This window comes from Rhineura floridana, chromosome 8 (assembly GCF_030035675.1).
Source record: "Rhineura floridana isolate rRhiFlo1 chromosome 8, rRhiFlo1.hap2, whole genome shotgun sequence".
Lineage (NCBI taxonomy): Eukaryota > Metazoa > Chordata > Lepidosauria > Squamata > Rhineuridae > Rhineura > Rhineura floridana.
The window spans coordinates 116,720,561-116,747,387 of NC_084487.1; the positions used below are offsets into that span (position 1 = coordinate 116,720,561).

Below are 26,827 nucleotides of genomic sequence, written 5' to 3' on the forward strand. Positions count from 1 at the left end.
TCCTTATGCCTCATGTTTTCTGTCACTGTTGCAGACACTAGAAAATAATATATCAAGTTCGGTTCTTTTAGCTCTTCCCTGTAGCAGTTGAATACTGGGGCAATGCATAATTTCCTGACTAACAAGATGAATGAATGTTCAGGTTTGAACAAACTTCCACTGCTGGCTTCTTGATCCGTGGGTTTGTAATTAAAAAGTAAAATAAAATCTCTTAATCTCAGAACTCCTCCAGCAATGGACATGAAAAAGTCTAGATCTACTCAAGTACAGCATGCTTTTCTGAAGCAGCACTAATAAATTAGGAATCTAACCAACAAAAACAAAAATAAATATGACTAAAGCATTTCAACACAAAATCTCTATGCCCATTTTACAGCAACTGCTTAAATATTTTAGTAAAAATATAACCATGTTTTAAACATCCCAGTCAACATGTGTATCAGTAACAAAATTGAGGTTCCTGTGTCCTTAAAAAATAGAACATATGCAGCCAAAACCATTTAGAATAAGGCAAAAGTCTTTTAAAAATAGAGATATTGGAAATATGAATTAAAGCCTTAAAAAGGTACCAATACAGTACTTGAGGATGAATTATTCTTTTTGTGCATCAAAGTAATTTATGTTCCTTCTCAGTTGTGTAATACTAAAGAGTCCATTGCATGTCACTGAGCTCTGCTGGATCACCCAGGCCTCCTTCAGCTTCCAAGTAATTCATAAGTGCAGCCATGGCAGTGTCATTTCCACATACTGCATCAAAATCCAATTGGGAAGCGTCACCTAAGAAAAACAAAAATGCCACCATAAATGCACCATAATAAAATCACAAAACTAGACTTTACAACTCACCATTTACTCTGAAATATGCAATACTCTTTTAGCACAACAAACTATACTTTACATCACGTCTTTACTTTCTTTTACATTTTGCAAGATAGCCATGACTGAAATACAAAGAAGGAAAAATATTACACTGGCTGGCAGCAGCCCTCCAGGATTTCAGACAGGGATATACTCAACCTTATCTGGAGATGCCAGAGATTGAACTAGGGATCTTCTGCATGCAAACCAAATGCTCTACTACAAGTAAAGATTGTTGCTTAATGTTCTTTAAGTGGGTGGTTCAAAATGACCGATTTAGAATCATGTGACTTGTGTATATTTATGCCACAAGAAAAAAAATTAACAGATTTCTAGATAGTGTTTTTTAATAAATGGACTGCCTTCAAGTCAATCCCGACTTATGGCGACCCTATGAATAGGGATTTCATGGTAAGCAGTATTTAGAGGGAGTTTACCATTGCCTCCCTCTGAGACTAGTCCTCACCAGCTGGCTGGGGCCTGCTCAGCTTGCAACAGCTGCACAAGCCAGCCCCTTCCTTATCCATAACTGCCAGCTGGGGGGCAACTGGGCTCCTTGGGACTATGCAGCCTGACCACGGCTGCACAGGTGGCAGGGCACGTAACCCCTGAGCTACTCACTGTGGGGGTGATCTTTAGCTGGCCCTTGACACCCAGGAGACACGAGCATGGATTTCAGCTCACAGACTCTGGACTCCCAGCCAGGCTCTCCTCCCCACTGTGCTATACCAGCTGTGCTTTTTTTTAAAAAAAATAAAACAAAACCAAAATCCTATCGCTTCCATATTGAAAATGGACACATCTAAACATGTGTTTTAAAATATACAAATAGGGCTTTGTTCTGTTTTGTTAAAATAACTTTCAATAAAAAGCCCATCCACAAAATTCTTATTTCAAACTACATTTGTTTAAGCAACTTATTAAGAGCAGCTATTCCAGTTTTCCTTCATTATTTAATAAAACAATAATTCAAAAGGGAGTAACATTCGAGATAAGTCAATGTACATAAATTGAAAAACTATGGTCAGAATGCAAAGTCTCTCAGGTATGAATATTATACTGCTCTTGGTAGCAATGACAAGTCAATTATGAGTTGCCTTTCTAAGCTAACTGGGATTGCTCAATGATTTTTTTAAGTGCATCCATTTTGACATCATTACTAAGGCTGCAATCCTGAACACTGTTACCTGTGAGTAAGCCCCACTGGACTCAGTGGGACTTACTTCTGAACAGGCATATATAGGATTGCGCTGCAAATGAAGGATGACAGGCACAAACAGTCAATACAATTGCAGAACAATTGTGTTAAACTTTGAAGCATTTTATACATGTGGATGAGGTAGAGCATCTCTGTACCTAGTCAGGTTCTATTCACAGGTTATGTGTGTTTCCTTTTACTTAAGGATTATATGGGCAGGAGCACTGGTAATCTCAAAGTGGTTGGAACTGAGAGCACTCAATTAGACAACGTACTTCTTCAGAGGCTACAAACAAACAAACGGAAAACTTACTGAGAAGAGGCTCATTACTTGGGAATGAGATAGGGTCCTGGTTTTGCCCTGAAGTTTCCAAATCCTCTATTCCTGAAGGACACAGGTGAAGAAGTTCTTTCTTTGGCACCTGAGCACACACAGAATTATAAAAATGGTCAGCTTTCAATCATATCACAGAAATCATATGCATCAATGTTTATTCTTAAAGAAACATTAGCAAAGTTAGACGGCATTGATTACAAGTAATGCAGGGGCAGGGAACTGGCAGCCTGAGGCCCAGACCCATCTTGTTAACCTTTTCTAGCTATCCTCTACCATTTTTCGATGATGTTATTGGCAGATGCAGTGATCAAAAAGTAAGACATATACTACAAGTATTCTCTGCCGCCACCACCACCCTCCTTGGCAAGGAAGTATTCAGTATGGATCATGATTCAGTTTCCAGAGTGCTCAGCATGGTGCTTGGGAATAACTGGAAGTGATGTTTCGCTCACCTCTGTTTTCACAGGTAACTCAAAGGAAAAATCAAATTAAAAACCAGCAGTAAATCTGAAGGAGGAAGCTACTGCCTCTTCCTTCAAGGGAGGTGGACGGGTTTTGATTGCATTTACCAATAGCAAGCTTTTAAATTCTTTATTGAGGGTGTGTGTACAGAATCAAAGGAACAGATGTATGATGTGTGCTGTATGTACATGTCTGCTTACATGTATGCATAAGCTGTGTGTCTGGTGCACATATGTGCAAGAGGGTTGGTCCCACCCAACCACTTTAGCTATACCCACTCTGGCCCTCCCCACCATTGGCATGCGGCCCCTGGAAGGTTGGCCAAGAGGGAATGCAGCCCTCTCATAGAAAGATTCCCCATCCCTGAAGCAACGAACAATGGCAACATTTCTGTATTTGCCCCCTAAAATAAATTTTGGGGTTTGTACCGATGTTAGATTAGAAGGTCACAATCCAATAAAGAGTTGAGTACAATTAAAACCACTGAAAAAACTAGATAAAGCACAATTAATTCTGCAATCTATTGTGGCCTGAAAGGGCAGCTTGACAAAGTATGACAACAGGTCCCTCAGTGGGCTTCTCCAGATGTTATTTTCCAGAAGTCATCTTTGCTCGTACTTGGGCAATCTATAGTCATAATATGGAAAGCCAGTTTCTCATACTACCAAAATGAAAGAGTTTTGCCATCTGTAAACAGCAGTTATAAAAATATTGTTATAAGTACTCTAGGGTAGCCTCCTTCACACACTACACATGTGAAGGGGAGGTCATTTATTCATCCAAGCAGTGGGACTATGCTGCTGCCCTGGCTCTGCCTGGCATCTGTGTGTTGAGGATGGATGTGTGAAGAGCCCCTATTGTGAATGACTGCTCACACACATGCGCTTCACATGATCAGGGCTTTCTACTACATGGTTGTACCACTCACATAGCACCCTTATACATTAGCAGCTGCTTACACAAAAGAGATCTTCTTTAGACATGCATGTGTTGAATGGCCACATGATGTTGGGGTGGGAACAGTGGCTGGCCCTGCTCCTTACTCTATACATGGACTCACTTCATGCACATAAGGGGGCTACCAAATAAGATCAAATCAAGTTACTGGGTTATTAAACAGTGACCTTTCTTGCAGAACAGTGGTTTATGTATACTCACATTACTACAGTTTACTGTTAGAACTGGGGAAGAAGACTTCCTCATAAGACTGGATGGACTTAACTCACCAACAGGTGAAGTATGCAGCCTAGATTAAAAAAAAGGTAATACTTAATCCTCATCACAAAGCGTTTGCACACACACGTTATCTGGCTTCTAAAACACAGCTTGATAAATAGACATTTTCCACTAGATTTGCCTACTTCACAGCTCCTGCACACTGGGTCGACATCTTCATTGAGCTATTCACCACAACCCCAAGATCTCTTTTCTGGTCATTTATTGCCAGTTCAGACCCCATAAGCACATAGGTGAAATTTAGAGTTTTTGCTCCAGTGGGCATCACTAGATCATTTATTAACATGTTAAGCAGCACAGGTTCCAATTTCTAAGCCTCGGGGGATTGAGAACTAAATCAAATCAGGGGATAACCTTATGCAGCATACTAGCACCTGCTCCTTATGTCAGATGTACCCTTATGTGTAAAGTTTTGTTGGAGGCTGGAGGGGAAACTAGGATAGAAAGATCACTGTGGGATTGAAACAGAAAGATGTTTTACATGGAACAAATATAATCTACATGTTCTCTTTCTTAAAAAATAAATCTAATTTGCAAAATATAGTCATTACCTTTGTAAATCTAAGACTTCATTTGCAATCTCAGTTCCTATGCTCCCAGCCCCAAGTACAGTTCCTGTAGACATCCCTGGTACATCAAGAAATGGTGGCTTTGGTGGTTCTATGTTTTAAGAGAAAGGGATTCAAGTTTATTTTATTTCATTCTACACTATTTTCCACTTTAACAGATATCCGTTTTAACTCTTAGAATAACCTCAACTGTGTCACAAATAGTTGTCCACTGAAAAAATGGAAATGGACTGCCTTCAAGTCAATCCCGACTTATGACGACCCTATGAATAGGGTTTTCATGGTAAGTGGTATTCAGAGGGGGTTTACCATTGCCTCCCTCTGAGGCTAGTCCTCCCCAGCTGGCTAGGGCCTGCTCAGCTTGCCAGAGCTGCACAAGCCAGCCCCTTCCTTGTCCGTAATTGTCAGGGCAACTGGGCTCCTTGGGACTCTGCAGCTTGCCCACGGCTGCACAGGTGGCAGGGCATGTAACCCCTGAGCCACTCACTGTGGAAGTGATCTTTAGCTGCCCCTTTACACCCAGGAGACACGAGCGGGGATTTGAACTCACAGACTCTGGACTCCCAGCCAGGCTCTCCTCCCCACTGTGCTATACCAGCTGTCTTAGTTGTCCACTAGGATGTATTTATTGCAGTTCGGATGACATAGATGGAACACTTTCTTTTATGTAATGAAACATTCAATTTCCATATTTTTCACAATTAGTATGGGAATACCCCCACCCCAAATAAAAATAACGAACAGGGATAGAAACATCAAGATTGCCACCTAGGTAATAGAACAAAATCATCATTCTACTTGATTTTTCTCTTGTACCATCCGTTTTTCCCTACAATAAATACTTATTTGTCTGCAAAGCCCAGATTTAGAAGAATGGGAAGAGGACGTGTATATATTCAAGCATATTCTATATGGGGAATGTAAATGCCAGATATACCTTTGAGCAGGAGTAGCCAACGCTGTGCCCTCCACATATTATTGGACACCAACTCTCATCATTCCTGGCCACATTGACTGGAGCTGATAGGAATTACAGTCCAACACTTAGAGGGAACAGTGTTGGCTACCCGTCTTTGAGTAATGCCCTAATTTCATACAAAATTGAAGATCACAGAGTGAATACACATCACTTCTTATATGCTCCATTTTCCTCTTCATAAAAGGCTTGTTGCTGTACCCATGTGAAGGAAGTTTAAAGCCTCCAATGTGACTTCACAACATGTTGGTGAATTGCATTAACAAGTGATGTTATTGTGCCTCCTATCATCTAAATTACGAGTGAGAAATAAAAAGAGTTAAAAGGACAGCTGATTCCCTGTGACACAAACTTTTTTTAAAAAAACTGTATTAAGACTGCATATACACCATACCTTTAAAGCACGTTCACACCGACCCCACCAAAGAATCCTGGGAACTGTAGTTTGTTAAGGGTGCTGGGAATGGTAGCTTTGTGAGAGGTAACGTATAGTTCCCAGGACTCTTGAGGGGTGTGCTTTAAATGTATGCTACGAACACAGTTTCAAAAACTATTTGCAATGCAAAGGAGGGTGCGAGTTGGGACTGCTATTTCAGGGGAAAAACTGTAAAGCCCTTTTAGTTCATGCAGGTATTTGCATACCTCTTTGTATTCTGGTTGTTTTATTAACGTGATAGACAAGTCTGCAGCCAGTATCAGGATTTATTTTTTTTAGTGGTATGGCCAGAGTGCAGCTCCCTTACAGTATTATAACACGGTTTGATTTGTGTACAGGCGGGCCCCGCTTATACGGCAGGTTCCGTTCCGGACCCCTGCCGTAAAGTGGAAATCACCATAAAGCGGAACCCTATTGAGTATAATGGGGCACGTTGCACAAAAATGCCGCGAAAGCAGCTTTAAAATGGGGAATGAAAGCCGCTGCATTAGTGGAACGCCGGGAAGCGAACCACTGGGAAGCGGGGCCCTACTGTACCCCTACTACACGGAACGTTGCATTTTGGAAGATTGTGAATACTATTTTCACAATGAGCATACTTGCCTTCTGAAGATAGGGAACTGCAGGGCAAGAGTGCTTCTTCACCAGATTCATTATGACCTCTAAAAATGTATCAGAGTAAGAAAGCTACATCAAGGAGTTTTCCCAGACATAAACAACACATCTTATCTTCAATTTGCTACTTCAATATAGTGGATTAGAGTTAGTAATAAAAATCAAATTTTCACATGTTGGTTAGAGTTGGTAAAAACAATGCAAATTCAGACAATGGGGATTGTACCAACTACTCATCTTTCAGCACTGGCTCATCTCCATGCATTTTTGTAACATTTAATTGAAACACACACACAGGGTCCAACCCCACAGCCTGTCACAACAACCTAAATTAGCCTTCCTCAACTTTCTCTAGTTTTGGACTGTAACTCCCATAATTCCTTATCTTTGGCAATAGTGGCTGGGGCTGATGGGAGTTGTAGTTGAAAACATCTGGAGGGCACCAGGATATGGAAAAAAAGGAAAAGGTGTGCCCGCACTTGTAATGCGAGCCGTTTCCGACTCTTACGGTGCTGTCTTGCTACGTTTACTAGGCAGACCATATATATGGGGTGGGATGGCCAGTTCCTTCCCCGGCCTTTCTTTACCCCCCAGCATATGCTGGGTACTCATTTTACCGACCATGGATGGATGGAAGGCTGAGTAGACCTCAACCCCTCTTACCGGAGATTCGACTTCCTCCTTCCGTTGGAATCGAACTCCGGCCGTGAGCAGAGCTTTTGGCTGCGTTACCGCCACTTACCACTCTGCGCCACGGAGGGTCTTTCCAGGATATGGAAGTCTGACCTAAAGGACTGCATCTTAAGTTGTAATAGAAATGTCGGACATTTATTCAGTACACCAAGCTTGACATGGACCAATGCAATGAAAAATGAAATACACTTTAATAAAATCTAGCATTTGTTGTGCATCAGCACAGCCAGTAATTGGCTTAAAAATTAAGACATTAATACTATCCTAGAATACAAGGTGATACTGATTTAGTATAAAGGTTAGCAGCACAGAGCTAAAATAGAACACTTGCATTAATACCACATAAATGAAATATAAAAGGAAATATTTTTATATTAAAAGCTCATAGGTACTGAAAACACATGCATCTTTTTAACTGGTTTTTTATATCAAGACTAAAATAAATGCTAAACTGAGTGTATTCAAATAGTGCTGAGTAACTTACAAAACAACTGTGTTGATTGACACAATGTACTCCAGTTCTTTGGTCCATGGATTGATGAAGCTAAACCACTGACTTTTTAAAGTGACAAAAGAGCCATCTTTTGCTCTGAATTTGTAGGAATTTGTAAATATTTTTTCTTTGCTCTGCAGCACTGGAAAAGATAATTTATGGACAAAACCAATGTTCAAATATGTTTCAATTAAACCAGTGTTTGCTATGGCAGCTGTAAATTGGTAGTCATTTAAAATGCTCTTTTATTCAGCCTATCGCACCTATGATGCAGGTATACATGAGGAGAAAACAGAACAGAAACTTTGGCAAAAGAAATGCAAGTCGACCATAAGGGATGTTAAAGAAGAACTGGAGGTGCACTTTGCTAAAAGCGTAATGACCAACCACAAAAAAATCTGTAAATACATTAGTAGCAAGAGACTGCCAGAGGAAGCAGTTGAACCCTTGGACGACAAGGGATTAAATGGTGTGCTAAAGAAGGATAAGGAGATTGCAGAGAAGCTGATGAATTCTTTGCATCTGTCTTCACAGCAGAAGATATAGGACAGATCCCTGTGCTTGAACAAACTGTTTAACTGCTTGAACTAACTGTTGCAGGAAGGGAATCTGAAGAACTGAGGCAGAGAGTGGTGATGAGAGATCTAGTTCTATTAGACAAAATAAAAACTGATAAACCACTGGCTCTGGATGGCATCCACACAAGTTTTCTCAAAGAACTCAAATATGAAATTGCTTGACCCCCTAACAAAAACTTGTCCCTCAGATCCACCTCCATACCCCGAGTACTGGAAAGTGGCCAATGTAACATTAATTTTTAAAAAGGGATCCAGAGGGAATTCTGTAAATTACAGGCCAATTCGTTTAACATCTATTCTGGGGAAACTGGTGGAAAGTATGTAAACGATAAAGTAACCAAGCATATAGAAGAACAAGCCATGCTGAAGCAGAACCAGCATGGCTTCTGCAAGGGTAAGTATTGTCTTATTAACCTGTTACAATTATTTTGACAGTGTCAACAAACATGTAGATAGAGGTGATCTAGTTGACATTGTGTACTTGGACTTTCAAAAACCTTTTCACAAGATACCTCATCAAAGAATTCTAAGGAAGCTTAGCAGTCATTGAATAAGAGGAGAGGTCCTCTTGTGGATCAGGAACTGGTTAAGTAACAAGGAGCAGAGAGTAGAAATAAATGGACCTTTCTTCCAACAGAGGGATGTAGAATGTGGAATCCTCCAAGGATGAGTGTTAGGATCTGTGATTTTAAATTTGTTCATAAACGATCTAGAGTTAGGGGTGAGCAGTGAGGTGGCCAGGTTTGCTGATGGATCTAAATTGTTCAAGGCTGTTAAAACAAAAAGGGATTGTGAAGAGCTCCAAAAGGCCTTTTCCAAAATGAGTAAATGGGTGGTAACATGGCAAACAAAATTCAGTGTCAACAAGTGTAAAGTGATGCATGTAAAGGCAAAAAAACCTCCATGTCACATATATGCTTATAGTGGTTGACCAGGAACGAGATTTTGGGGTTGATGTTGACACAGTATGCAGCAGCTGTGAAAAAGGGAGATTCCATGCTAGGGTTTATAAAAAAAGGAACTGAAAAGAAAACTAACAATATCATAATGCCATTATACCAATCTATGGTGTGACTGCATTTGGAATACCGTGTATAGTTCTGGTCATTTACCTCAAAAAAAATATGATAGAGCTGGAAAAGATTCAGAAAAGGGCAACCAAAATGATCAAGGGGATGAAATGATTCCCCTATGAGGAAAGACTGCAGCATGAAGCTGAATATTGGAAGATTCAGAACAGACAAGATGAAATGCTTCTTTACACAGTGCATTGTTAAACTATGAAATTTGCTCCCACAGAAGGCAATGACGGCCACTAACCTGGATGGATTTAAAAGAGGATTGGACAAATTCACAGAGGATAAGCCTATCAACAGCTACTAGCCATGTTCTGCCTCCAAGGCTGGAGCAGTATGCTTCCAAATAGCAGTTGCTGAAAACCACAGGAGGGAAGAGTGCTCTTGTGGCTCAGGTCCTACTTGCGGACTTCCCATAGGCACCTGGTTGGCCATTGTGAGAATGTTAAACCAGATGGGTCACTGGGCCTCATCCATCAGGCTCTTCTTATGTTCTTAGGTTACACAGATACACTTTCTATAGGTAGGACTATTTCTCAGGCTGAAAAAGTACTGAAAAAAAAGACGGGAAGGTCTGCAGATATATCCATTCAAAATTTGCAATCCTTCAATGCCATGTATATACTAATGTTCTATAGGACCCTAACCACACTCAAGAGGCTTGCTGGCATGACAAATGATACCGAAGTCTTAACAGAGGAGGAAAAACAGATGTACAACACTTAGCACTTATGCACATAGTTCCTTACATCAACCCTCTATAGTAGGTCAGTATTATTCCCATATTGCCTCAGACTATCTAGTGAGCTCCTAATGGGAAAAGAGAGGAGACGACTTTTGCAACTCCCCACAGTCCACAGCACTTCCCCCAAATCAACTCCAGAAGGTTGGGGGATGTTCCACAACAGGGTGGAAATTCTTTCCCTCCCCTTCCGGAAACTGATGTCTCCACTGGATCAGAAGCCCTTCCATGAGCACAAGGTCACCACCTGGATTCCACTCAAGGGCTTCCCAGCTCATAGTTCACATCTATAGCCACTACACTAGTTCTCACACAGTGTGCTACAAAAATTTATTGTTATAATAACACTATCACCATTTTGCCACTTATTTTCTCAGTTCAAACTGGCTGCTTCCACTATGCGTAGAAGTATTCCAGAAATACGAATTCTACCCAGAGCTTTACTATGAATAGGGATGGAAACACCTGTCAATTGTGGTTCTCTCAGTTTCTCATTGTTCAAATGTTAAATTGAGTTCTCCACATTTCTGCAGTAATATGCAAGTTTTTTTAAAAATCCTCGTGAAAATTCTCTAGCATTTCAGTGCAAATTTCTCCTAATAAACACTTTTTTGCAGGCAGTTTTGACTAATGTACACATTTTTGCAAGCAATTTCTTGTCAGATAATGCATTATGTAAGTTCCTAAGTGATTTTCACTCATATATTCAAAAACTTGTTGGCAAACTGCACTGCAAAATTTGAATGTGCAAATTTCAAAGGATGGGAAAGTGCGAATTTGACAGAATCAGCTTGAAATGCAAACTGAACTGATCCCTAGCTATGAAATTGTTATTGTCATACACGCATATTTGTTTAAGTAGACATTATCTGTTTATGCTACCAGTAGGAGGCAACATCAGGTAGGAAGCTAACTTATCCCAAGTCAGGCTACTGTTCCATCTAGTTTATACCGGGGAACCTCAGACTTTCGAGCTTTCTATCTGGTCCTTGGGACTCCCCCCAGGCCACATACCCTCCTGAGCCACACCCTTCACCCAGACCTGCTTTGTACCCTCCTTGAGAATTTTTGCCTGGCTGGAATGTGTCAATGAATTATGACAATGCTTCTGTTGCCTGGATAGATGAGAGAAATGGCTGTGCATGTGTGAAGAAACTAGCCTACAACAAAATCCACATATATTGCTCTGCTCACTTTTGGCTCTGGCACTGCCCACTGCTGGCATGAGACTCCCAGAAGATCACCCAGAAGGTAATGTGGCCCTCAAGCAGAAAACATTTCCCTCCTCTTGGGCTACACTGACTGGCAGTTGCTCTCCTGGGCTTCAGACAGCAGTTTCAGTCTGTACTGAAGATTCCAGAGGTTAAACCTAGGACTCTGCATGCATGCGCATTACTACTGAGACACTATTCAAGGTAGGTTTTTTCCCCAAAACTAAAATGTTCATTCAACAGTTGTAGGAAATAAATAACAAGGGAGTAACTACAGTGTTGTACCTGCTTTGTGTTTATCTGTTAGATGACTGTGATCATCTTGGTGGAAGTACTCGTAACATGAAGTCCCTAGAAGCTCTTGTGGCAAAAATCCTAAAATTGCTGTTGCACTATAAAGAAAACATGAACACACTATAGATTTGTGAACATCTAAAACGGCCTTCTTGTTATACTTTAATTCCACAGTCCCTCACAAAACAGAAAATGCATACCAAAAGCAACAGATACTTGTGTCTAAAAGGAAACAATGCTAAGACTCCAAGTTAACACACACAGAGCCAAAACAGAAGACCAAAACAAACATGACCTTGTCATCCTTTTGTTTTATTACGTCTAATGAAATGAAACACCACCACAACAGTTCTGGAACTGAACTAAGGCTCAGAACCATGATTATTTTTGTATTTATACTGGTGAGTATAATGATCAATTTGAAGTTGCAGATAATTTGTAAAAAGTTTCATATCAAATCAAATAAAAGCACACCTTAATTAGCAACTAATTATTTAAATAAGTCTTAACTAGAAGACTGAATTTTTTTACAGAGCAACAACAACTTCATAGGAATCCTGTGCTAGTGGTGGAATCTATTCTAACTACAGTAGGGCCCCACTTATATGGCGGGTTAGGGACCAGGCCCCCACCGTAAAGCGGAACCCATTGATTATAATGGGTTGCGTCGCACGAAAATTCTGTGAAAATGCCGCAAAATCGGCTTTAAAACAGGGAATTTCCCCTAACTGAAAGCTGCCGCATCAGCGGAACGCTGTGAAGCGGGGCCCTACTGTACTGAAATCCTTAGACAATTTAAGACTGAGCTATTGTCTATTAAAGAGACAAAATGCTTACCGTTGGTCTACAAAAACAATTTTTCCATCCATGGCAAAGCGTGTTACGAATTCTGTTGGCTTGACTTTTATGTCAGCACTTTTTTGTGGAACAGTGTAAGGATGTAATCGCCCAATTGCAACAAGACAGTTAAAGTTACTGCTGTCTTTTTCGGCATCATTCTCCTCTTCAACTCCCACCTCATTAGGAGGCCAGCTCTTCAGATACCCAGAGCAATGAACAGTACAGTACTTTTTATGATCTAATTAAGTCAAAACATAAAATAGTTTTTTATTTTCTAAAAACGTCAGAGGTTATTATGTTTTGCACTTACCTAAAGGCATGAGCCCTACAAATCTTAAACATAAGGTTGCACTGTATTTTTTTAAGGATTTTTAAAAAACACTATTCAGGTTAAGCTTACCTGTAGAAGCGCACTTCTAATCTTACAAATGATTTGGGAAGGTAAGTCACAGGTGCTGGAAATTAAAACATGTTCTTACATGTAAGAGGAAAATTAAACAGTTTAGTAATAGAGACTGTTTTCCAGTACAACACTGTTTGATTTCAAATGTGTTACAATTTATATTGAGCCAGATAAACTGCAGAAGGAACTTTGAGCTTTATACTATTAAAATCTCTAGACTGGCTTGGATTCCAAGATAGGTAAGTTAAGGAAGTTTATGGGAGTTTCCCAGCCCCTTCTCCCCCACTTTATCAGCTCCCACACCACATCATTCAGGAGGGCCCTACGTAGACTTATTGAGGAGATGCAGAGGGATGGGAACGTTTCCTTTCATGAGCTTCATTAACTTACCTTAGGATCCAAGTCATTGTCTCTGCATGTGTTCACTTCAGTAGTTTCACATAAAATAGATCTGTTGCTGGACTTTTACAATTTATTGTACAGTTAAGGAATAGTATGGCTGAACACTTTCCCCTGAAAATAATCCCGTGTCCATATATATCAGGGGAAAGGCTCTGTTCAAATCTTTCTCAATGACATGCTAGTTGTATGTATGTAGAGAGGCTTCCCCTCCTCCAATATGGGGGAACATTTGAACCCCAGAACTGCAGTCTCAAGTGTAATAGTACATCAACAGACGCATGTGCGGCTGCTGATTATATAGTTTGATTCTAAAGCCCGGCACCTGCAAAGTATTCGAGAGACACAATGGTAAAACAGCCCAATCTTATGCACTGCTGTTTAGGTCTGGCTTGCTTACGCTGCTGTTTTAGCATTTTGCTCGCACTGTTTCAGATGAAGTGGGAGATCAGATGGAGGTGTAAGTTAGGCTTCAGATGGGCATCATCCAGCTTTGACTGACTAGAGTATTCCGAGGTTTCCCAGGTAAACGGAAAAGTGCTGCTTTGCTATTCCTTTCAACCTATTATCTTTCTATTTCAAAGTAACAATCTAGATGCATTATATTTATTCTAATATGAGTGTACTAGGTCCTCATTACATTCAGGAACACTAGACCAACAGAGAAGACTTACAATATATTGATACCACTGGTTGTTTACCTTTACAAATGGGCATGGCAGGCTCTACGCTGCAATGAGAGGTTAAGGTAAACTAGTGGAATTTCCAAAATGTTACTGGTTGTATTCCTATAATACAGGGGTGAGGAACCTCAGGCCTGCAGGCTGAATGCTGTCTTCAACACCTCTCTATCTTGCTCTAAGGACATTTCCCAAGCTACACTCCTCATTGGCCCTACTTCACACACCAAGTGTTTTTGCCTGGCTGGAATATGTCCTGGAATGCTATACTGTCTCCTGCTTATCAAGATTAAGGATAGAGGTGTGTATGTAGAAACCACCCTACTGTACCAAGGTAACATATACATTCATTGCTCTGACCACTGCTGCCTCCGACACTGCCTGCTACTGGCACGTGGCCCTCAGAAGACTGCCCAGAAGGGGATGTTGCCCTCAGGCTGAAAAATCCTGATATAATACATGCTAGATTAATTTTGAAAATCCTAACAGAACATACATATGTTGAACTGGCGATCTTGCAGAAACTACTACCAATTGAATCCTAACTGTTGGCAAAATATTACTGAAGTTGTTGTTAAGTTGTACTTTTAAGTTCTGCTCCTGTTGCATTCAATTATATTAAACACTATCCTCAAGATACAATCCTAAATAACCACCTCATTCATATAAAAGGAATATTGCAACCCTGTACAAGCATCTAGATTAGGTCAGTGGAATCTTGTTACAGAGCAATTGCTACACCTGGGTTAATGCAGGATGGTAGGTCAGTCTCCTACAGACCTTGCATGCGACCATGTGTAGAATGCTGATTCTAATGACAGCCATTTCTTTTTAATAAAGCAGAGAGATGTAGCACATGAAGACTGCTTCCAGTATGAACTTCAGATTAAGGGAGAGTAGCAACTTGAAATAAAAGTTAATTTCTCTCCCAACTATTTTTTTAGATACTTAATAGCTGAAGGCCAAATTCTTACAGCATTAATTTTTTAAACAGGATTATATCCTAAATATCACACACACAAAATGAACATGCTCACACAAAGATATGCATAAGCATGTGTGGGGAAAAACATGAGGTTGAAGTTACATTTTTTAAAAAAAGTAGTAAATGTTCTAGCAATTAAACTAAGCAAGAAAAAATGAATGAGAAAATAAAAGTTAAATATAAGGAAACTAGATGCGATAAACAATAGCTGTGCAATATCCTACTCTAAGAATATAAGTCCTGCATACTGCAAATGGACATTTCTACAGACATCTAAAAAAGGAGAATTCATGCCCACATTGTGTATTGAGTTTTTCCAATTTTATAAGCTCTTTTAGGAAACCTTTATATTCTCCATAGTCCTGTAACTTAAATCCTCTCCAGTGCCTTTCAGAAAACCCTTTCAGATTTCCAGGAGCATATTATTTTAAGTCACTTACAGTGTAATTCTATATATTTGCACTCAGATGTCAGTCCCATTAAGCTTTATGGTCCTTCCAAATAAGTGTGTATAGAAATACAGCCTTAAAACATACAATAGCAATACAATTGCATTATCATTTAACACATACAGTTTTTTAAATAAAAGTTTCTTCACTTATTTAAGAAATACCTTTCTTTTTTGAGTTTGGCAAGGACTCCTTTTCTTCTTTCACTGTGTTTTTTGTATACTTTATTCGACAAAAAAATGAACGTCGAGCACCAGAATACAGACGAGATGATGATCCTACTTGAAAATCCATGTGAACTTGCAAACCGGCTTTTAAAATTTAAAAAAAGAAGAGCACAACACAAAAATGCTTTTCATGGGAATTAAAAATACTATTCTGTTTTAACACGCTTCGAATATATTTTCAGATTGTTTCTGAAATGTTAGCATGTATGTTTAGAAACCTCTGATGAATTAAAATTTTAAAATTAAGAAATATGATTAAGAACCTCAAGAGGAAAAAGCAGCACGGTATTTCACAACGCAACCAATGTTATGCACGAAACATTATTGGAGTATGAATTTAAACTCCATACAGTTTTCATCTCTAATTTGATAGGCACATTTTTATTTAAAAAAGGTTCTAATAAAGCTCATACAAAAACCAGCTGCAAATAACGTACCGTATATTCCGGCGTATAAGACGACTTTTTAACCCCAGAAAATCTTCTCCAAAGTCGGGGGTCGTCTTATACGCCGGGTGCTGAAAAATAGCTGCCGAGCCAGAGGCCAGGCCGGGATGACGCGGGCGGGAGGACGGACGGCGGGGCTGAATCAGAGGGGCCGGGGGGAGGGTCAGCGAGCGGCGTGGAACATTTCCGAGACACAACAAAGCTGCAGTAGCGGCCAATGGTCACGGCTTAGAGGGGAAGGGGCGCCTCCATCCCCTCCCTGCATATACCTGAAGGCTGCCCCGAGGGAGCCCGGCCGCTTGGCTCCCTACTGCCCCCGGCTTGCCGAGCCACAGGGAAGAAGTTGCCGGAGCTCCTTGTTCGGGCCGCCGCTGAGCGAGCGCAGCTGCATCAGGCCCGGCATGTGGGGGCTGGAGCTCGGGGGCGGACGAGATGGCTGGAGGTCGCTGCTGGATCCAAGGAAGCCCTTCTGCGCCCAAGTCTGCTTGGCCCCGGGGAGGAGGGCAGGTGCTGGGCGAAGGGCGTGATCCAGCGGCCGCAGGGAGGGCCCGACTTAGGGTCCCCGGTGAGCCTCCTGGCAAAGCGGCAGGGGGTATTGGAGCCCCGATCTCCTGGGTCCTCTCGACGGGGCTACGCGGAGGGCAGGCGGCGGAGGTGCTGCGTTTCAGGCGCCATTGCAGCGCCGCCGCCGCGTGGGAAGCCGAAGAGACCCTTCCTCATCCCTCCCCCCCCCGCAAAAAAAATCAATTAAACCGGGCGCCGGAGAAAGAAAGGGGAATATATATATTATATATCCATTTGACTTCCTGCCAAACGTGAGTGTAAGGAACTACAGCTCTCTCCTCCTTGCAACAAGTCTCTCTCTTCCCCCCCCCACTTTCCTTCCTTCAGCGTCCCCCTCCTGTCCAATCCTTCCTTCTTCCAACGCCGTTTTGGGTTCAGGAAAAGATTAGCCAAAGCAGGCCAGTCCGGAGCAATTCTGCTTCCTCTGGTGAAACTGACTAGACTTGTTAATTTCAACGGGTCTGCGCCAGGCACGTTTCTTTTAAGCCATTTGGGGTCGGAGAGGGTGAGTGGGGGGTGACCTTCCTTTTCCCCTCCGTCCTTCCCCCTCCCCATCTTCTCTTTCTCTCCTTCATCGGGTGAGCAAAATATTAAGTTGGATCGGTCTCTTTTCTTTCCTTTAACGGGAAAATGCTTATGGGGGTTATCCAACAATTCAAGTTACTTTTAGAGTAGACTTGAGCCCATCGGTTTCAAATGGGGTGTGTGAATGTTTGTCTCTTCTGAGCCTGACTGGGGCGGCGCTCGTGACCCCGCTTACCTGGGAGTAAGCCCCGTGAAAGTCAAGAGGACTTACTTCCGAGTAGGCATGGCTGGGGTGACGTGGTCTCCCTCGAATTAGAGTTGGGAAATGTGTGATCGGCTGCGGGCTGGCCTCCAGGTAAGTTCTACTCCAGAGGAGACCCACTGAAACTAACGGAGCCCGGCCGTGCCTTCTGATTTTAGCAGGCCTACTTTGTGGCCAAGGTTGGGTCCAGTCCTGCTTTTGATTGCATGGAGCGCTTAGGCGTTTTTTCCCCAAGGAAATTCATGCTCGAAAGAGTTTGCGCCGCCCAGTTCCGCTGCATCGTTACTCTAAAGTAAGCCCCCCGGGGGCTTCTTCACTCCCAAGCAAAGCCCGGCGGGAATCGCCTTTATTCGGAAGTAAAGAAGCCCCCCCCCCTGCCTGCCAAGGTGAACTTTTCGCATCGACTCATCCCGTTAGCAGCCCAGCCCTCTGCACGTTTACTCGGAGGTAAGGGGGATCCCCCGCCCCAGACGCTTAGGATTTTGCAGCCTACTTGGAAGGAAGCCCCGCTATGTTCAAGGGCGGTTACTTCCAAGTAAAGGTGTGTGGGATCGTGGCCGTGAAGCTCTGGGCAAGCTGCTTTTAATAGCTAAACTTACTTTGAGGCCAGGTGTGTTCCTTGAGCTGTGCATTCCCCGCCCCCGACTACGGTAATTTTTATAAGGAGATTTGGGGGGGCAGTGTAAATTCACAGCCCCCCCTTCCCCACGGATCTGATTCATTGCTGCAGAAACAACACTGGCGCTCATTTTCTTCTTGGAAAATTAGAGTAATGATCATTCCCTTCCCTCCTTTTTGATGCTGTTTCTCAGAAATCCTATTCTATAGAGGGTGGGGGGCCTTTCCAGGTCTTTCCCCCTCCCCTCAAATCTATAAGCCCCCCCTTTTGTTTTCTCTTCCTTTTAAAAAAATCTTTTAAAAATATATATGAAAAAGATTGTGGTTGGATAAAGTTTTTTTTTAACTTAGGGGTTTTTTGGGGGGAGAACCCCGACCTCCCCCCTTCTTCCCAGCTTGTGTTGTTTCTCTGGGATGGGGAAGCAGATTTTTGTTAAAGGCCTTTGGTGTTTTGAGAAATGGAAGAGTTCTTTGCAGCTGACTACAAATGTTTAGCCAAAAAAAGGGGGAGATAGGAGGCATTATGTATCTTTTTCTCCCTCCGCCCCCTGAATGTCCAACACTGGTGCTAGCTGGGGAGGGGTCATCTCTGGTTTTTGCTGGTGGTTGGGCCATTGTGGTTGGGACAATGTTCTGTTTGTTTAGCCCTGTTCAGCTAAGATTGTGGATGGTGTCCCCACCGCCCATCAGTGCCTGAAAGCCATGTTTGTGCATGATAGCTCTTCTTTATTATTACTTTTATTTGGAGATGCTTCTGCTTGCCTTCCCAAAATATGTTGCATCCCTGTGGAATATTTTAAGTCCAACTTCCCCCAAGTGTGCATTCTCCCTGGCTCAATTTCTTCTTTCCTTCCCCCTCTCTGTTAGATCCAGGAAGTGCCCGTCTCCTCTTGAGGCCTACACCAAATCTTTGCCACCCACTATAGATACTTTTTTTGCAAATTGAATGCACCGCAGCTCCCCGAAATAAGTTAGCAATTCTTATTCTGTCCCCTGTGTGTGTGTTTTGGGCTTGGTTATTTATTTTTGTCTTCCCCCCCCCCTTGTTTGTGAAAAGAGAAGTGTTGCAGCTAGGTCTGTCCAAGCTAACTTGATCGCTAAGACCTTGGAAGGCGGCAGGGGAAGCTGCATCTGTGTGTGTTTAAATGCAGGGCATGTGGGCAAAGTCATGGCAATTCTGTATGCTTTTTCTTAAGCTAAGCTGTTTGAATTTGCAGTGTGGTGGTTCTGTTAGAATCGGCCTGGAAATGGAAATGTTTGGGGCACAGCACCCTCTGCCAACCCAGGGCCCTCTAGATGTTTTGCACGACCACTCCCAGCCAGCACAGTTGGGAGTTGTAGTCCGAAACATCTGGTGGGCACCAGGGCAGGGGAGGCTGCGATGCAGGCTAAAAAGAAGCAATGGCAATCATAGGGACTAGTGTTTTGTGCAGTAGACTATTCCAAAGTGAAAAGGTGCCAGCACAGGCTGATGTCATCATCTCATTTTTAGGGTGTGGAGCTTAAAAACACCCAACTCATCCCTGGCACTTGTTTCGCTCTGTACCACCCTGTCCCCTAGCTAGGTTTTGTTTCATTTTATGTGGCGCGGTGTAGCGGTTAGGATGTATGCCGAGTTTTATTTTATGCTAGTGGAGTATAGTGGTTAGAGAATTGGATTAAGACCTGGAAGGCTGGGGTTCAAATCCCCTGCTTTGTATACAACAACCAGCCAATCGCCAGTAAGGTACATCGCTTGCATGTCATAAGCAGGGGTAGTCTTATACGGCGAGTATATCCCAAACTCTATATTTTAACTGGAAAAGTTGGGGGTCGTCTTATACGCCCAGTCGTCTTATACGCCGGAATATACGGTAATATTTACAATGTAAGTAAGATGTGGTTATATTAGAACTGACACTTAACATTTTCAGAGTACAGTGATTCTCAGTAGTGAAGCATTTTATCCCATGCTTGACTGCACAAGGTCTTTTTTTTTAACAAGATCTATTAAATACAAGAAGAATAAACTAACTTGCCTGGTAAAAATTACATAATCTTGGCATATATCTAACAATACTCACTGGCATTATCTAAAAACATGCCTCTTGGAGCACTTTTGATTGTGTTAAAGTACAAGCAAGCATTTATGGTTTTGCTCATACAAATCAGCATTATGGAAACATGTTTACATGTATATGAATATATCAGAAGAGTTAAATCATGAAGCCCAAGCATTTTTAGGTAGAGACTTACTTTTGGTATCTATTAGTTTTTCTCTTGGCGAAGCATCCGAAGATGAAAGTTGCTCCTTCACTTTGGCAACATCCTTTGGATGAAGATAATCAAAAAGACTTTGTCCAATCAAACTGGCCTAACGGAACACAACATTAGCAGCTTACAAGTTGTGCATCACATATCCCATTCATAAACAAAAAGCCACAACTATTTTGAAAGTCACCAAGAACTTAAAGTACTCCATTACAATTATCACTGTTCAGTGCAGTTGTATCAAACAAAACTGCATTTGAATAACTGAACATCAGATATTTTCAAGTTATAGCAATGAGCACTGGCTGGCAATTACTGAAATAACATTATGAAGCCCTGAAATTCAATGGTAAAGCAAGCAATGAACATTGTTCTGCGAGGGAAATTCATGCAGGTGAAGCTTGCCCACTGTCAGTCACTAAAGGGGAAGAGCCACCTGTGTCTGAAGAACTCCTTCTACAACACTCAGCATGGAAAGGGTGTGTATTTATTTTTGGAATATATACCCAGCCCTTCAATGTAAAAGCAGCTTACCCAAAACAAAAACCATAGGGTATGCGTGGAAGTGAAGGGTATAGGATTGGAACTTGTAACTGGACAATCAATAGTACTTAAAAAGTTAAACTAAGTATTTTATTGTGAAATATCTATCTACAATTCCAGAATGAGGTCAACGGTATCACAAGCTGCAGAGAAAACAAGAAGTAGGAGCAAGGGTTGCACTCTCCTTTTCCTGGACTCTGAAAGTCATTCATCATAGTGACCAAGGCCAACTCAGCCCCATCGCCAGACCCCAACCCATATTGGAATGGTTCTAAATAATCTGTCATCCAAGAATGCTTACAGCTGTCCCACCTCAACTCTCTTCACCATCTTACCCAAGAAGCAGATATTTTGGTTTGGTCAATTCATTCTTCCAAAACAAGGGGTCCAGGGCTGGTTTCTTTAGGAACACTGCCTGTGCCGCCACCTCTTTCAAAGCAGCATGAACCACCCCTTCACACAATGAAGCATTAACACACTCTGGATCCAACCAGTTCAACCCCTTCTGCTATAAATATTTAATAAGCCAGAAGAGATAGGGGTCAAGAGGGCACGTGGTCTGTTGTATAGCTGCCAGCAGCTTGTCTATATCAGCTCACTACATTAGCTGAAACTGATCTCACAATTCTGGCACTGGGTATTTCATCTGGAACTGCAACTACTGCAGAATCAGGGTCATTCTGAAGTCAAGCAACTTTATCCCCCAAGTGCCAGTTGCTCAGAGGGTCCTCAAATTCACCAGAGGTCCCTCCCCTATACTGGGAGTCAGTAACCTCCAGACCATTCAAACTAACACATTACATTAGCAGTGTAGCAAAGGCACCATTTGTGGGGGACATCAATTGCTCCAGTATTTCAGACCAGCTGTAATTATTCTTTTGGAATAATATATGGCCAGTTTACTGGTTGTGTGCTCAGAGTGATGATTGTTATAAGCAGTCAAGGGGGCTTGGAGCTTGGTATGCATGACAAAAACCCAAAACCTTTGCCTTTACACAAAAGTCAGGACAGGCACTTCTGATGTTTAGTGAGAACTGTCAAATAAAAAATACAATAAATGCCTCCTATACATGAATTAAACAGAATTTAATAGCTTCAAGAATGGGCATTTAAACCTTCTTGAGAGTTTCTCTTCCCCAGCTCTCACAGAAAGAAATGGTCTCACTGGAAAGGTTTCCCTGATATTCTATGACTATTACATAGCTCTAAGAAAATGTATTTTCTAGTGCAGTGCCAAAAATGTCATCCATTTTTGAAGGCCCACTGGCAAACCACAGAAGCGTAAGGAGACATTTTCTACAACTTTTGGAGGGGGTAGAAGAAACATTACAAAAATTTTGTACAAGCAGAGAGCTGTATTTGAAAAGTAGCAGCAGCCAGAAATAGATCTTTCCCTTCTTTTTCTTCAACTTTTTTTGCTGCAACAGCAGCAGTCCAAATAGTGGCCATGTTTTCCCTACAATGTCTCAAACACCCAAATCAAAGTTCCATGATAAAATTCACAGCAAAACATTGGCACCTTTCTACTGCTTTTTAATGATGCAAAAATCGTTTGGTAAACTAGTTAATTTTTTTCACATACATTTGAAGTCTCTTTTTAGGACTTTAGAATTAAAATCTACTACACAATATCACCTACTGGGTCATAGTTAAGTATCTTCAGAACAGAGTTGGAAACAAACAAGATTTTTCCTCTGTCACATCCAACCACAAAGAGGAACCCATCTGCAGCCTGTAAATTAAGAGAGAAAACAACACACACATACACCATTATTAGCAAACATAGGCAGCTAGGCAGAAAAAGCAAGACCTCAGGGGACAGAAAAAGAGGTTTTATAATGTTGACAGTAGTTTTAATCGTTTAAGGCACACTTGAACATCTTACCCTTGATAAAACATTTTCCCTGGGTCCCTGTGTGTTTCCAAGCAAAATTCAAAGTGATGGCTTTTAATCTTTAAAATTGATGCACCTTGGATTCAGGATTTCCCTTCCAACATCAGAGGAATGCTCTTTCCTCAGAGAGGCATGCCTGGTGCCACCTTTATTTTTAGGCACCAGGCATAGACTTTCCTATTTACCCAGGCTTTTGGCCCTTAACGTGTATGATCTGAGCTCTTATAGTAGACCTGCTCTTTATTTGTATTGGTGTGTTTTTTAGGTTTTTATTGATTATGTTTGTTTTAATGCAAGTCAGTTTGGGTCACTTCTGTGAGAAAAATGACTTAACAAATATGGTAATGAATAAATAATCTGAGGAAGAAACCTCCTAGATCCTTCCAGGATGTCTAAAACAGAGACAAACTGAACCAGAACCAAAAACCCTAACAAAACCTGGAACATTATCTGAAAGTCTCTGATGAACCAGAATTGCAAAAAAGGTAGTTGCCAGTTCAGAATAAAGCTTCAACCAAACAATACAGTATACTCAGTGGCTCCATCAGAATGAGCATATAAAATAAGACCAATACCTTGGAGGATTTATATGTTTTGGATTGTACAAGCTTTTATACTTCTCCAAGGAATGGAGTCTGCGAAGCATTAGTCAGGAACTGAACTAGAGGTCTCCTTTCCTTCTGTGAGAGAGGTCTGGTCAGCATACAGGTCACAACATTGAAGGGATGACTATATAATATGTATGTGAAGTGATACAAGACTACCAGACAGGAGTCATGGGATATATTTGGTGTCTGTCAATCTTTACATTCACAGTACAACAACAACATGTTATGTGAATGTAAAATGAAGTAGGAATGTGTTAGAACAGTCGCTATTTCAATGTACCCAAAACTGGGGCAGTTACTTAGTCCATACTTCCTCTTTAAAACTGGTTGTTTCTTCACCTTTTAAACATGTCTTTGATTGTACAGTTGAAATTGAACAGTACAAATAAAATGGCATTACTGTCATATGCGCTATATAAAGCTACGCTTGCATTTAGTTCAGAAACTGCAGCTAGTGCAGAATGTGGTAGACAGGCTGTGTGTGTTCAAGTCGATTCCGACTTATGGCGACCCTATGAATAGGGTTTTCATGAGGCTGAGAGGCAGTGACTGGCCCAAGGTCACCCAGTGAGCTTCATGGCTATGTGGGGATTCGAACCCTGGTCTCCCAGGTCGTAGTCCAACTATCAGGAATAGTCTACTGTGAGCACATAGAGATAGGTGAGAATTCAACTGAATTCGGATTTAGCACCAGATTTTTCAATGATCCGCATATTCCCCATCTTTGTGGAATAATCCTGTTTAATCCGAAATTTTGTGGCTTTCCCTCAACACTAGATTTCCCCCTTCAAATGCATTGTTCTTTTATTGAATTTATTCACAGCACAGCAGTACAGGTTTCTCTCTTTCTCCCCCAGCCCCCCTCCACTTGAATAACCCAAATGCCAAGCAGCAGGAAGCAAACCAAGCCTATAATAGAGATTAAAAGGTAACCTAGCCCTAAAGAGCCTGTCCCATGTTAAGGACTATAGGCTTGCTGAGGAGGTGGGGAATGGGGGGGGCACTGAAAGCTGCTTTCCTCCTTTCCTTTCCAAAAGGAAAACAGCTATCTACTTGCTAACATGAAAACTGACCAGACTCAGTCATAGTGGAAAAGGAGGCGAAGTCACTTTCCTTTCAAAATATCAGTATTTCCTTTCATTTATTGGTATTTCTTTCCACAATATTGATATTAATATCAATATAGTTGGAAGAAAAAATCAGACCAATAAAAGCAGTAGATAGCAGGCAAACAACAAACTCAAATTGATACTGCCCGTTAGATCGATGGAATGTTTTTGAAACAGCACTGTTCAATGGTTCCCATCCCTATGAGGACATCCTACTTAGCAACCTAAATTTTGCTTCCAGGACCTCACAACTTCGTTTCCCCATGTTATTGGTACCAACATGCACCATGAGTATTGACTCCTCCCCAGCCCTATTCACCAAACTACATAACCAACTGGCAGCATCTGCAACTTTCGCGCCAGACAGGCAAATCCCACTGTGGCCTTCACGCTCATCACATACCCCACTATCTATGTTCCTAATGATGAAATCGCCCACGACCAGGATCCCTCAATCCCCTCAGAGAAGTATCCTCAGCACAACAGAATATTCACTCATCCCCAAGGAATGGGTCCCTTCTAAGGGATCATTTCATTCTTCCTCAGATAGACCCTCTCCTTTCCCAAGGCCCTCATTCTCCATGATAGCAGGAGAGCTATCATCCTGGGAGTGAGACACAGTTATAATGTCCCCCAAAGGCCTCATCCACAAACTGTTTGCCTCTCTCAGCTTATCCAGGTCAGCCACCTTGGCCTCAAGGAAACAAACTTGTACCTGGAGAGCCACAAACTCATTGCACCAAGAGTACACCCATGAGATATGTCCAACAGGCAGATAGTCACACTGTACATGTTATAGACAGTGAAAAACAGTTCAATCATAAGCGCATTTACCCAGAAGTAAATTCCAGCAAATTCAATTAAGTTTACTTTAAAGTAGGTGAGCATAAGTTTTTTTCTTCCCAAATAGTGGTCAGAATTGTTTACTGAGCATTTTGGCCTTCTATAACTTGTTCTGTGAAATTTTCAAGATTAACCAGCATAAGGGTTGAGGATCAAGTGAAACTGATCATGTGCATCCAGTGCCCTGGATGATAAGACATAGGGAATCAAAGAGTATGGGTGTCCACTGAAGATGTCTAACCAGCTCCATTGCATTTGTTGCTGTGTTCTGCATTACTCCCAAATTCCCAATTCTGTTTAAAGGTTCCATACATGATAGCTTTCTGTTAAAATCATCTTTATGTCAGTATAGCTATACTAGTAATTTTCTGTGAGCTAATCTGTTTTTTGTTTTGTTGTCCTCTTCAAGACCATCAATTCCTCCAACAGTATGGTTTTGATAATTTTTGGACTACAATTCCCATCAGCCTTAGCCAGCATGGCCAATAGTCAGGGATGGTGCAAGTTGTTGTCCAGTAACATCTGGAGGTATCAACACTGGCCACCCCTGCACCATCACAGTAAGTTATAAATGTATAAATGTTAAGTAAAAAAAAATCCACGAATATGCTACACATTTTACAAATACACCCTTTCTGACAAAGGCGACAGAGAAAGTTGTGGTGCGACAGTTCCAAGTATTTTTGGATGAAGATTATTTTGACCCATTCCAATCAAGGTTCAGGCCTGGTTATAGGACCTTTATCAAGAGAAGGACAGGGAGAGTGCAACCACGTTATTCTTATTTGATCTCTCAGTGGCTTGTGACACAATTGACCATAGCATCCTCCTGAACCGGCTTTGTGAGATGGGCACTAGGGCACTGTTTTAGAGTGGTTCCAGTCCTGTCTCCAGGGTTGGTTGTAGAGAATAGCACTGGATGGTGCTGTGGAGAGCCACAGGGACCAACCTGTCCCTAACGCTATCTAACCTCTACATGAGGCCACTGGGAGTGGATGGTTCCTGAGAATGGATAACTGGTCAACTATCTGCTTTGGTTTGGGTCACACTTTCCTTCAAGGATCAGGTTTGTATAAGAAGCAATAAAAATACAATTAAAATCGTACAGCATCTAGCGTAGTGCATTATAAATGATACAACAGGCAGAAAAATCATCAAGTGGTCCACCAAGACCACCAGCAATTTTCAAGTGGTCAGTAGGGGGGAAAAGTTTGGGAATCACTGAGCTAGAACAATGCAGGGCCCCAATCTAGCACGTGTTGCCATGTTCTCTTCAGCTTACTTGTAGATTGCAAGGAGGGGCAGCAATCTGAACTATTTGAAAGTTCAGAAGCAGATTTCAATGCTACTTAATGTCTATTATTTTGGATTTTTGTGTGTGTATATACACACACACATATATTGTGTG

The 26,827-nt window shown here is 41.6% G+C and overlaps 1 protein-coding gene across 9 annotated transcripts in view; it reads right to left on the bottom strand.

Moving 5' to 3' along the window:
* Positions 1-505: 505 nt before the first annotated feature.
* The window catches only part of BMAL2 (basic helix-loop-helix ARNT like 2), a 68,408-nt gene continuing 42,086 nt past the window's right edge, over positions 506-26,827 (bottom strand). For all 9 annotated transcript variants that reach the window (XM_061582195.1, XM_061582197.1, XM_061582193.1 and 6 more), the window contains 11 exons: positions 22,605-22,697; positions 20,408-20,525; positions 15,695-15,841; positions 12,612-12,852; positions 11,766-11,872; positions 7,865-8,015; positions 6,676-6,734; positions 4,643-4,751; positions 4,014-4,101; positions 2,370-2,478; positions 506-777 (listed from right to left, as the gene is read on the bottom strand). In XM_061582195.1, the coding sequence (XP_061438179.1) occupies positions 644-777; positions 2,370-2,478; positions 4,014-4,101; positions 4,643-4,751; positions 6,676-6,734; positions 7,865-8,015; positions 11,766-11,872; positions 12,612-12,852; positions 15,695-15,841; positions 20,408-20,525; positions 22,605-22,697 (1,356 nt within the window). In that variant the 3' untranslated portion in view covers positions 506-643. The remainder of the gene's footprint in view (positions 778-2,369; positions 2,479-4,013; positions 4,102-4,642; positions 4,752-6,675; positions 6,735-7,864; positions 8,016-11,765; positions 11,873-12,611; positions 12,853-15,694; positions 15,842-20,407; positions 20,526-22,604; positions 22,698-26,827) is intronic.